This window comes from Sylvia atricapilla, chromosome 3, assembly GCF_009819655.1.
Source record: "Sylvia atricapilla isolate bSylAtr1 chromosome 3, bSylAtr1.pri, whole genome shotgun sequence".
In the NCBI taxonomy this organism is placed as follows: domain Eukaryota; kingdom Metazoa; phylum Chordata; class Aves; order Passeriformes; family Sylviidae; genus Sylvia; species Sylvia atricapilla.
The window spans coordinates 77,970,308-77,983,374 of record NC_089142.1 but is presented as its reverse complement, the minus strand read 5'-3'; the positions used below and the strand labels follow the sequence as shown (position 1 = coordinate 77,983,374).

Below are 13,067 nucleotides of genomic sequence, written 5' to 3'. Positions count from 1 at the left end.
AACCTTAAAATTAATTCCACCTTTAATTTTATTATTATTATTAATTATTTATTATTTTATTAAAGTATTTAATACTTTAGGAAACAGAACTGTATGTTAAAGATTAGGGTTAATAATTTTTTTAAAATTGGTTAAAGAGTAGAATTCATACTGAAGATGTCATGTCCATGCCAGAGCTCTCTAGGTAAAACCAGACAAGGTGCAAGTTGATTCTCCTCTAGTAATAAATAGAGCAAAAATTGTTTGGACGTGTTAAATGAAAAATCAGTTTTATATATGTCTAGTTAAAAAGAAATAAATAAATCCAGGACTACGTCTTTATTCATAAGGTGTGGTACTCAGTAATTCCAAAGAAAAGTCGAAGATCATTAGAGCAATTGCGTTTTTGCTGTATGGGAGGTGCGCACTGAAGGGTGTGCACTTAGTTGCCCATTCATCTGACTGGGTACCTATGCGTGCTCCTATATATGTAGGTTACTTGAATGTGAACCTTTTTGGAGCTCAGTGTAGATCAACTTTTAATTTATGAGACAGGTCTTCATGAAGTTAAAAGCAACTATTGCTTTTTTATATCTATGGAAAATCTTTACACTGAAATTGGTAACAATTTTGTTGGGGCAATAAATGTTACCTAACAAGCTGATACGAGTACTAAAATGTTATTTGGCAGACTACTAGATAGGACAAGATGTGTTTCAGGATTTAAATAGAAAAATATCCATTCCTAGCTAAATGCTTGCATCCTGTTTGTCAAGGATTAGTTTACTGTTTCTGATAGAATTCTGTATTTATTTAATGTCCAGAGAGTCCTGTGGGAAATGTGACTAAGATTTTTCTGACCACAAACTGCTCAAGGTTCTCATTACTGTAATGGGTGGGATGGTCACTTTGTGCAAGGCTGTTGGGCATGACATGAATTGTACTTAGCAGCTGCCTTAGTGGTGTGTTGCTGTCAGCCTGACAGCCAGTGCTAGTAAGGACTGGAGAGGAGACTTGTGATGATGTGGTAAACTAATGTCTGTAATTGAAAATGGGCAAGTGCTGACTTTGTAGGGGACCGAAACTTTAGGGTTTGCTTATAGCATTGTTATGCCTTGTATTGACTCTTGTATGGCACTCCATGAAGTCCATGGCTAGGACAGAGGGAAAAAGGCTTGTTTGGGGTGAGACACAGAAGGGGTGGACTGGGGTGGAAAAGAAAGAAAATGCTGTCATCACTACAGTAGTAGGAAGTCATGATGATCCCATGTCAGAATCTGTCCCTTGGGTTAACTTCCTTTGTCTTAACTACTGTTAATGTCCCAAATTAACAATTTCACACTTTCTGCATAAATAAATCGCAAGAACCATATAAATTTCATACTTTTTTTCCAGCTTTAATAAAAAAGAGGCGGAGAAAGGGGTCCTAAAATAATAGATCTGCTGCTTGCATCCCTTCACCACAGGAAGGAAAAGTGCAGTACACAGCAGATTGGATTGCCTGGATGAATACCAGTTGTTCTGTATTTCATGCACCTTAGTCTAGTCTTACTGCTTGAGTCAGAAAAACAGAACAACAAATCTGGGTATCACCCGAGTAGTTAAAACACCATTGCTTAACCTTCTCTAATGATTTTATTAATGACCTTTAAATTGCCTTGCAGTAAGTGGACATGGAGTCCATGGGACAAAACTAGAGCAACTCAGAAATATAACAATAATAATAGTAGTAATAATAATAATAATGATGATGATGAAAAAAATTTTAAAAGCCGAAAACATACAGAGTCTTATAGGTAGATACATTTGTGTGTGTGTGTGTAAATACAGACATATGTGTTTGTCTATATACACACAGGTCTATGCAGACAGTGTATGTGTGTGAATGTTGAGTTGTAAGTGGCAGTAGTTTCACAATCTGTATCTCTTTTTAGTCTCCACTGCTGTCTAACACAGACATAATTAATTTCTTCAGGCACAAATCATAATATATTTCCAAGCAGCCAAACCAAATTCCTTTCAGCACTTCACCCACGGCAGACACACCATTAGAGGTAGCTGGATGGTACTTCTTGGTCTTGAGTCTGGTAATACCTTAAAGCTGCTGTGGCTGTGTGGAAGCAAGATCCTACTCAGAAGCAATTAGAGAATTACTTGGCCATTTTGGTGCCAGTTGTACCATACAGGGTACGAAATTGTTTACTGTCACCAATCATCAGTGATTTAATAGATTAGATTTAATAACTTGCTGATAGTTGTGATCTACACTAATGGCTGAACCAAAATGGTTGAACTGCAGTAGTCTAATGTTCTCTTAAGCAAACAACTCAGGATTTGGTTGTGTAATGTACTTCAGACGTCTTCCAATTTCAAAGGAAGAGAATTTACCAGTTCTAAAATTGGACCTGTTCTAAAATGGGAGAGATACCCATACCCAAATACAAAAGCCAAATTAAGTAAGTCTGCAGCTGTCCTTAAAAAAAAAGTTTTGGAATTTCGTTTTTTTGTTGGACTTTTTTGCTGTTGCTGTTTTGTCAGTATTTTTTGTGGGTTTTTTGGTTCTTTGGATTAGGGTTTGGATAGGGATTTTTTGCTTAATCTCATTTTTGGTTGATTGCAGTGGTTTAGTGGGGTTTTTAATGTGAAAACACTTTAATCGTAAGTAATGGTTTAAACTGTTAGAGATTTAAATCGTCAGGGGACAGTTTTGGGGGAAGAAGAGGACACAATTACTGTAATACCTTAATTCATAGGTATTCATTGATAAGACTATTGGTGCCTGTGCTGGAATACTGAGACACTACAGTAGTTGAAAATAACCTTGTTAACAGTTTAGAAACTAATAGAATCAACTTAGTATCTTGAAATGCTTTTCTTTTCTTTCTTTCTTTGTCACTGTCCCCTCCATCCCCATATAGATACACCCAGTATTACAGCTAAGCTAATTAATGAACAGAAGGAAGATAAAGAAAAAAAGAACTATGAAGAGAAAGAAAAAGTTAAAGCAGAAAATGGATTTCAGGACAATTACAGCGTTGTTGTTGCTTCTGGTATGTCTTTTTCTTCTGTCTTTTATAAAATTGATTTTTCTGGTGTTAAATGTGTGTGTGGGGAAGAAAATATATCTATCAATAATTAATTTTATTATTAGTGATGGTTAGAAAGATTGTAGTACCCAGTACTACAATTGTAATGTAACTGACTGTTAGGCAACAAAGATTGATTCCTGGAGAAACAGCTGCCCCTATTAGATTATACTTTGACAGATTTGCCAAATCTATGTATACCTAAATATGTGTGTCAATAATACCTTTTTGGATGCTGCTGCTAGGATATTTTACAGCATTTTTTAGAGACACCCCTGGAGCTTGGAGGGTATTACTGCTTCTACTTTTTTGCAGTGGCTCGTGCAACAGAGTTTAATCACCTCTCTTCCCAAAATGTGCTTTGAAAATAAAAGGCATCCACATACTTTGCATAACAACTAATGGTACTCTGCTAAAAACTGGCAGATGGAGATGTCGGCATAAAACCATGTTATTCCAGTTGGGAACAACTAATACTGGAGTTTCTTTCAAAGCATTCAGTTTATATAAAGTAATGAGTCAAGCCTTCAGAAGTCTTTCATGTAAATCCTTTTCCTGCAGACCTGTCGTCGGAGGATATAGGTTGAACATAGTGATTTTGCTGTGGTACACAAATGTTACAGTTCAGATGATGGCTGTAGAAGTCATTTGTCTTTTGGTTTGAAGTTGATTAATGAACTTCAAGCTACTCCCTTCCTATCTAGCTTTCTGCCATTATTGAGGTACCTTGAGTTCATTCACACTTCATGAAGCATAAAGCAGAGATGCTGATTTCCTTTGACTTTTGGCACCAATATTTCTTAAGTTTTTTATTTCAGGTTTTTAGATGTAGATATAACTCTTAACGCAAATGTTGAATAGGGCAGCTGTGTCACTGAATTTGGTGTACTTGAAAACAACATAGCTGTGTTAATTACAGCATATTTATCTGATATTTACAGTTGGTGCCACTTAAGCAAGTTAAACATGTTTTAGTAGTATCTAAAATATTAATGGGTCCAAGCAAAGGGTTAAAACATGAATAAAAAATTTAGAAAGAAACAAAAAGATTGTGCCAAGCTTGAAGATAGGGCATAGCATAGTCAGCCACGTCATTCGAGTTGCATCACTCATCCTGCTGCCTGGTACATCCCATTCTCTATTAAAAAGAAGCAGATTTCAATTTTTTCTGATGTTGTTTCTGATTTTTCAATTGAGTAAGAGTTTAAATACAAACTTACTTCATTTACATTTGTTTTTACTACCTGTTTGTCAAATATTTTCTTCTTTTGTCATTAACTTTTCACATATTCTAGTGATTTTTTTAAGTGTCCTCAGAATCTCAAGAAGTTAAAAGTACTTAACTTTTTACCTACGGGTAAAACTGAGGAAGAGGATGGTATTTGCAGCCTGATCTTCCTGGGGCAAGCTAGTTTAGTGTACTGAGATTATTGGATAATGTGTTGTGCATTACAACTTCTTCTAATGATCAGCTGAAACCAGAGTGTATTACAGCATTTGAAATATGGATGTTGTTTGTTTTGTGGCAGCTCTTGGGCAATGAAAAGTTGGCAGTTGTCTGTCTTTGTATCTTGACCTGCTGGCTTTTTACCTTGGTCTGTTACCTGCACAGAAGGGTACATGATTGCAGTATAATTTTGCTGTACCTTAAGTCACATTAAGCTTTCCTAGGATAAGGCAGTCTTGCTGTGTAGTAACAGTAAGCTTTTATGTAGCTATTCTGTCTCCTAATTTTCATGTAATGCTTACTTCAAATGTTGTGGGAACTTGAAAAGCACATATAAACACACTTTCCATCACGTGTGGTACTGCAGCTGAAATCACCTTTATAGGCCAGACAGGTGGTTGTTATCTGTATAATCTGTGCTGAAATGTCTGTCAATGGAAGATTTTGCCTTTCTTGCTTTCAGGTCAAAAGACAGCCTAAAAAGTTCTGCTACAGGGCCCATTGTGAGACAGTCTCTTTAACAAAGGCAGAATCAGAATAGCTTTTGTATTTTTTGTACATGGTATTATCTAGTTATGGTTTAGTTTATGTTTGAGCTTAGAAGAATGCACAGCCTTTTAACTAAAAATACTGGGATTATATGCCAATATGTTTTATACATAAATCTTATTCTGGTATTTAATCAGCCAATGAGATAAGGTTTTTCTATCATTGAAGGTTTTGAGTATGTTCTGTCTTGGCTGATTGAAAGTATTAAATACTAGAACAACTTGATTTTTTTTACTTCTGTACTAGGTTTGAAATCTCAGTCAAAAAGAGCTGTTTCATCCACTCCTCCACGTCCACCATCAAGGCGAGGAAGAGTGATGGCAGATAAAGTTGGTACTTCTTCCTCAGGAGGAGAATCTTCTAGCAAAACCATTAGTGTTCCAGTGTTTCATCTATACCATAAACTACTACCAGGTAACTAATACTTCAATAATACATTCTAAACATCAAAATTATGGTCTCTTCAGTGGCTGGTACATGATCAGGAAGTTGTTACAATGGTGATGGGCATTGGCGTCTTGGAAGTGTAGAGTCCTTCTGAGGTGGTGAACAGCTTTCAAATGGAAAGCATCATAACATCAGCAATTGCAGCATTGTAGCATCATAGCAGCTCAAAAAAAGTAGCCATTATGTTAATCTCCCTTGAAGTTTAGTACGTTGTTCCTAAACAAACTCTCAAAACACTTCCACTTTCACTCACAAATGAAAGCAGGGTAGACTTGAAAGGTGACATAGGTTTTCTTCCACGTGTGATGCAGAACTGAACTGGTATCAGTGCCCTATTATTTCAGGTTCTAAGTGGGCAACCATCTTGCATTGCTCTCTGAAAGGTTGATTTGCCAGTTCAGGAATAGTCTTGAATTCCATAACATTTGTGTTTTAAAGCAACAACGATTGGTCATGCTCCTTTGCGTATCAGGTACGGTGTGGCAAGGTTGCCAAACTGGTGGCAAGATTGGCAGTCTCTTGTGTAGAAATTGTAGTGACTTGGATCAGGAATAAAGGACAGAAACATGGGTGAAACACTTCATTCTAACACAGAACAGCTTCTTGTCTGGATCCAGATAATGGAATTAGGTGCTTAACTTCTGATTAAAGACATTTTCACAAAAAAATCCCTAAATTTGAAACTTACTATCAAATTACCACCTTTGAGGCTATCCTCTGGCAATTGTTAGCAGGATCATATTTTGATACTTGGATTAAAATATCTGAAATTGATGAGTAAGACTTGGGGGGTGAGTCCAGTGATTGGTGTGCCATGATGGATGGTTACAGGCCCTTCTGGAGGGTAGGCAGATCAGGCACAGCACTGCCACCGGGCCAGAGAAGGGATTGTCCTGCTCTGCTCTGCACTGGGGCAGCCTCACCTCCAGTGCTGGGGACAGGTTTGGGTGACACCATGTAAGAAGGATATAAAGCTATTAAAGATAGTCCAGAAGAGGGCGATGAAGAGAGTGAAAGGCCTTGAGAGGAAGCCATATGAGGGGTGGCTGAGGTCACTTGGTCAGTCTGGAGGAGTCTGAGGGGAGAGTCAACAACCTCCTCATGAAGGAAAGAGGTTGGGGCAGGCACTGATCTCTTTTCTGATGATCAGTGCCCAGGGACAGGATCCAAGGGGAAGGCTTGAAGTTGTGTCAGGAGAGGTTTAGCATGGATATTAGGAAAAGGTTCTTCACACAGAGGGAGGTTGGGCACTGTATCAGGCTTGCCAGGGACATGGTCACAGCACCAAGGCTGGCAGTTCAAGAAGCATTGGAAAACACTCTCAGGCACATGGTGTGACTCTTGGGGCTGTCCTGTGTAGGTCCAAGAGTTGGGCTTTGATCCTTCTGAGTCTCTTTCAACTCAGGATAATCTATGATACTGCTGTTTTGGAGATGAGATCAAAACCCAATGCTTGTGTTTGGTGTGTAACTGATAAAGGTTGACTGTCTTGTGACAGTCATGTAAACCGTTCTGTATTTGTGATCTGGTCATGTCTTGCACACCAGACGGCTGTTACAAAATAATAAACCCTGTTAAGAAAATCAGTGACAGGGAAAACTGGGTAGAAAACTTAGTCACTTGCACAGTGGCAAGGCAATTTTAATTTTTGTTTTTCTCAAGACACAGTCTTCAATTGAAGAAACAGGTTGTTACTAAGAAACTCTTAGAAATTGTTTTACTTGATTAAATACAGTCAAAATGAAATGGACATACTATTATATTATATGATCCAACTCTATGACATTTCATGTGTAGATCTACTTGTTGTCAGGGCAGGATTTTTCTGCCATGAGATTAACTTGTAATTTCAGGGAAGAACATATTTGCAATCAACAAAGTGGTCAAAATCTGAATTAGAGTAATCACTTTGAACTGTATTTCATGTGAATTTCAAGTCTACATTGCTGTGGAGAAAAAATAGTCCTGGCAGTGCCCTTGGTTTTGTTTTGTTTTGTTTTGGGGGTTTTTTTGTTGTTTGGTTTGTTGTTTTTTTTACCTGCTGAGTTCTGCTGTCCTGACACAGGAGTAGTGAGGTAGGCATGACATGAGTAGGCCTGAAAAAGAAATGCCAGTTTGTTTGTTTTCCACTTTTTCAATACCACACATTTTACCTTCTGGTCACAGACACCTCTGTGCTCTCACAATTCAAGCGTGATGCATAGGTGGTGTTTAATAGATGGGGACAGCCAGTACCCACTTAAAATGCACATCAAATTACAGCCTTAGCCATTTGCTAAATGTGCCAAGTGCTTGTGCTCTCAGCCCAGAGCTGTGTTAGGGAATGTTGGCATAGATCTTCTTGATGATTGGCTCCAAACTGATGAGGCCCCTTTTCCCAAGAGAACAAACGGTAAAATTAAGGCCTTAGTTTGGAGCCAGATGATACTTAGTCTACTTGGCATCTGTGGTGCACGTAATGAACGGTACCTGGATATGTATGTTAAAATAACCCAATCAGAATTTTCCTCTCTGACTTGATGCCATTGTTGTCTAGGTCAGCCATTACCAGCTGAAATGACTCTTGCCCAGCTTCTGACCCTGCTGTATGACCGCAAGCTCCCTCAAGGATACCGATCAATAGATTTGACAGTTAAACTTGGTTCCAAAGTAATCTCAGATCCAAGCTTATCAAAAACAGACTCATTTAAACGCCTTCACACAGAAAAAGGTGAGTGTTCTTACTTTTTTGGTATACTCCTTTTAAAAACGTTTTTATTTTGGACAAAAATTGTTTTGACTTTCTTGATGAGAAACAGCGGTTTTCTGTATTTTCTTGGATAGTTTTCCTGATCTGTTCTTTTCTAGACAAGAGCTAAATTTTGCAATAAAGTAGAAATTCATTGCCTGCCTAAATATATTGATAAGATCCTGCAATATGGCTGTTCTGGTTTCACTTTTCTTTTTTTATTGTAATATTTTATGTGGTACAATTAGGGTTGTATAGATACAGTGTATTTTATTTCTTGATGTGTGTATCAGTTCTCTATAGTAAGTGTGGTGATAGTGGAAGCAGATTTAGTAATACAGGAGCTGTTTGAAACCGCATGAGCTAAAGAAGCCTGTGAATTTTTTTATTGCAGTATCTTAGGTACCAAATGCTGCTTTGAAAATGGGGGTTTCTCTCAAGCCATCTAAGCAGGTCTTATAACTCCAGCTTTTAAAAACATCTAACATTTTCTAATGCAATATATTTCTTGATAATACTTCTGTCAGTTGCTTGCTATCTACTTGCTGAGGATGGGGAAGGGAGGAGATCTATCCCAGGAATCTGTTTTGAAATATTTTTGTATCATTCCTTTAGGCAAGACTTGGAGAAATGGGACTTTGAAATTAAACTAATGGGGATTTACTGATCATCAGCCTGCTGACTCAGCATGGAATTCCAAAGTTAATCATTCAGTTCTTCTAAGACAGGGGCATCTTTTAATAACTGTTCACTTGATAGGCTGTTTCTAGAAAAGATAAGAAACAGAAGTGTTGAAAAAAGTTATAATTTTCCTGATACCTGTTCTGAAATAAGCATTTCATGACTCTGTTCAGTGTCTGGATATACATATCTCTCACACAGAGAGACATCTTTTTCAAAAAATACTTTTGTTTAGTTACTGTCTTTAATTAAATTCTAAACATACACTAAGTATTTTACTATTTGAATAAAACTCAAATCATTAGAGAAGGTTCAATTTAGTAGCAGAGCTGCATGTGAAGATGTAAAGGTCCTCTGAACTTTTATTAAGTTACTGGGCACTTTTTTTTTTTTTTTTACTTGAGACAAATACTTTTGAAAATTTGAGCTTTTCATTACAGATCCATTCATCTGTGGTGCTATACAACAAAGTATTAGTTTTACTCACAGTCACCACTCAGCAATAATGAAGGTCAGAGCTACTGCTTTTTCATGACTAGTTTGTAATATCTAGAAGAATCACTCTTACGTATCAGTGTTCCTTTACTTACAGGGAATTTTTGACACCATCCATTCTGGACAGATTTTATAGCTTCACATGGTGTCTGTAGTGCTACATTTACTACCACCTGAGGAAAAGTGTCATTTATTAACTTTTTTTTCTGTGTGCTTCAGTGCCTTTTTTGAGATCAGCTGTTTTCCACAGTTGAAGTGCATGACTTCACTGAAAACTTGGAAAATATTCATGGAGGTGAAATGGTTTAAATTGTATTATAAGAAGATTAAAGCAAGGACTTGAGAAGCATATTTAAGTGTAACTCCTTGGGTGAATATTGAAGATGATGGGATGTATTTGCACTCTCAGTGAAAGGATCTGCCTATAGCCTTACTCATGGAGAACTTACTTTTCCAGTGTCTTTGGCAGAGAAACAGCTTTCTGTGCATTATCAGCATCTCTGTGTTTCTATTTTCCTGTTTTCTTTCTTTGGGAAAGCTTACAGCTTTTTACATTGCAAACCAGAGGGGTGAGGTTTTTTCTCAAATTCTTTATTTTAAAACCATTGTTATAAAGGATATCTAACATTGCTTGGTCCAATCAATTCATGCCATGGCAAGCAGTTGAATTTCAGATCATGGTCAACCTAGTGAAGTGGAATCCTCCATATCTCTGGTAGAAGGCAAGTTTGTTACTCCCTCACCCGCTGTCTGTGGGGAAAAGGAGCACTTCCACAGAGGAGATTTCTGCCTGTGTCTTTTAGAGCAGTAGATATCAATACTGTATGTATTGCGAGTGTTACATAAAAATACTTGGGAAATTTTCTTACAAGGGTTATCCTGCTTTGAAAGTATCTTTGACCTTTTCTCACTCTGTCTATGAAAGACTCCTTCAGACAGACAGACTTCTCATAGTCTGTGTGTTTGAAATAGGATGAATTGATGTACATATTTCTACATGTCTCTGATTTAAACTTACTAAATCTTACACTTTGTTCATATTGTTCCAAAGCACTGTGATCCTCCTACAGCATATCAGTGATGTCTTTGTACCACAGTGCTTCTTTCATGTTAAAAATTGAGAATTACGATGGGGCAAGACCTGCAGTTTCCTATTCCCTTTCAAATTAGAGAAGAAACAGTTTTAAAAGATAAAGTATCTGTTAAAAGATACCGTGTCTGCTGTTTAAAAAAAAATTCATAAGAAACTTGTTTTGGTAGCCGCACAAGTTATTCTTTAATGTGCTTCTGTGTTTTTACAAGTATATAATAGATCTTAGCATGTATGTGTAGTACATATTTGGAGTATAACTAAGGATTATCATGAGTGGCAGACTGCTCACAGTGAAGGCATACTAAGGCCACTTGATCTCTCCTGCCTTTTGATGTGACTGTACTGTGAAGACCCAGAGGACCCTTGCATTACATTCCTTAAAAATATAATCTCCAAAACAGATTTTTAGGTTAAATGTACAGACTATTCACTGATGTTTGCCTGTGGCCATTAGCAAAGAGGGTTGATTTCTGCATAAGGAATTGTGGTAGAGGTCTGTATATACTTGTGTGCATAAGTGCATAGAATGTTTGGTTTTTGGTCTGTTGTGCAAGATGTTAGGGTGCTTAGTCATAGGAGGCAAGTAGAAAGTTAGAAATCCAGATCATGATCTTTTTTTCATGAGGAAGGATAAAATTACATTTCATGGCTTTCACAGAGGGTTATTTTGGCACTCATAGAGAGGAGATGTGAGAAGCAAAACTAATTTAAGGTTAAGATTATCTTTCCTTTCTTCAGCTATAAACTCTTCATTGGAGAATTATAAACCTACACTTAACTTCTATATGAAAGACTCCAAAATTAGTGAAGTCTTGAAGGCACAGATCAAATTCTAATAAAACATGAAATTCTAACAATTAACATGTACCCCTGTATAAATAATGCTAAGTTTGACACAGAGCTGCTGTCACTGGCAAAAGGTACCACTAACACTTTTTTTCTTTAGATATTCTTGTATTCATTTTGGGTTCTTGGCTCAGCCTTTGCTTGAGAAGGGACCAATACTTTTGAAATCTGCTTTTAAAATGAGGACAAAGAAATAAACACAGTATTGATATATGTATTAATTTCTTTTACATTTGTGTTTTTGTAGAGCATGCAGATTTACTAGGACCTTGCCCTGAAGATGAAGCCATCAGTCCTGGGGACGAGTGTATGGATGCAGTTCTAGATGAATCACTTCTTGAAACCTGTCCCATTCAGTCTCCACTACAAGTTTTTGCAGGCATGGGTGGATTGGCTCTTATTGCAGAGAGACTCCCTATGCTTTATCCTGACGTAATTCAACAAGTGAGTGGAAAAAAACAGATGTCAGAAAACATGCTGAGAGTATTTTTTTGTTTGTTTAATGACAGTATTTTCCTTATATTTCTCTATGGTTCAGTTTAACTTCTCAGTTATGTGGGGAAGTTACTTTAAAATAGGCAAGTGCATAACTCTACAGCCCTGTCCAGCTGCACATGAGTTTCCTGTCCATGTTAGACTGCCTGAGTAGCTGTGTCTTTGTAGGACCAAGGCAAGCTGCTTCTCTTAACTTAAAATATCTTGAAGGGTGCAATAAAATAAAGTTACTGATGTGCTGTAAAGGCATACTTGCTGATCACTTAATTGTTCATGCAAATGTATCCTCATAGATATTTTTAAGGTTAAGTGAAATGCAGTTCTTGAAGCAGATGATATCATTTTATTACATTAAATAACAGTATCATTTTAAATATATTTATATTAAGAAATAATAGGTATTATTTGTATACTTATATACAGAATTCCTCTGGATGGACTGATTGGCATTTCACAAGTGTCAATAGTGGCATTAGTGTGGAATTACTCCTTTGGCTGCTGTTCTAAGTACACGCGGCTAAAAAGAGAAAAAAAAACCACCTCTGAATTATTCAGATTCTATTTGATATATTTATTAAATTTTTGGCCGAAACTCCTAGCAGGAAAGAATATTTATTCCCCTTGAAATTGAATTAATCATTAATTAAGGGTGCTGTTCAGTACCCTGACTGTAAAATTATGGCAACCATAGGAACCCTGTAGTGAGACCGCATAATTAGTATGCGTCCTTTGTAAATAGTTCTGCAAAGGCCTTAGAGGTCCAGTACGAATGCAGTTCAAAAATTACAAGTTAAGGAAAAGTGTTAACATAAACAGTTACTGTATTATGAATTCCAAGAGGGATGTGTACTCTGTATTGAAGAAAACTGATATATGGCATTCTGGAAACATGAAAGGTAACTTATGACCATGAGAAATTTCATTTCATTTTTTTCCTTGTTTTCCTGTACTCCTGAGAACTTAGTGTCTTTACACAATTTCTTAGCTTGAGGTATATATTTGGATTCAAATACTGAATAAGAATTCTGCGAACCATAAAAAAAATTAAATACAATAATACCAAACAGACTATTCAGAGTCAAGACTGATGATCTCTCCAGACCCCTAATTCTTTCATTCTACTTTTATATTTCTCCAAGTTACTGGTATTTCTGATTCTCCTAATGTGAAGATAATTGGAATAAATGCAGTAAAACGTGGCTTTGACTTTAAATTAGGAAT

General features: G+C 36.8%; 1 protein-coding gene across 4 annotated transcripts in view; it reads left to right on the top strand.

Moving 5' to 3' along the window:
- Nucleotides 1–13,067, top strand: part of LOC136359341 (baculoviral IAP repeat-containing protein 6) — a 175,252-nt gene that overhangs the window by 103,143 nt on the left and 59,042 nt on the right. For all 4 annotated transcript variants that reach the window (XM_066315910.1, XM_066315909.1, XM_066315908.1 and 1 more), the window contains exons 58-61: nucleotides 2,898–3,029; nucleotides 5,308–5,475; nucleotides 8,045–8,218; nucleotides 11,599–11,795. In XM_066315910.1, the coding sequence (XP_066172007.1) occupies nucleotides 2,898–3,029; nucleotides 5,308–5,475; nucleotides 8,045–8,218; nucleotides 11,599–11,795 (671 nt within the window). The remainder of the gene's footprint in view (nucleotides 1–2,897; nucleotides 3,030–5,307; nucleotides 5,476–8,044; nucleotides 8,219–11,598; nucleotides 11,796–13,067) is intronic.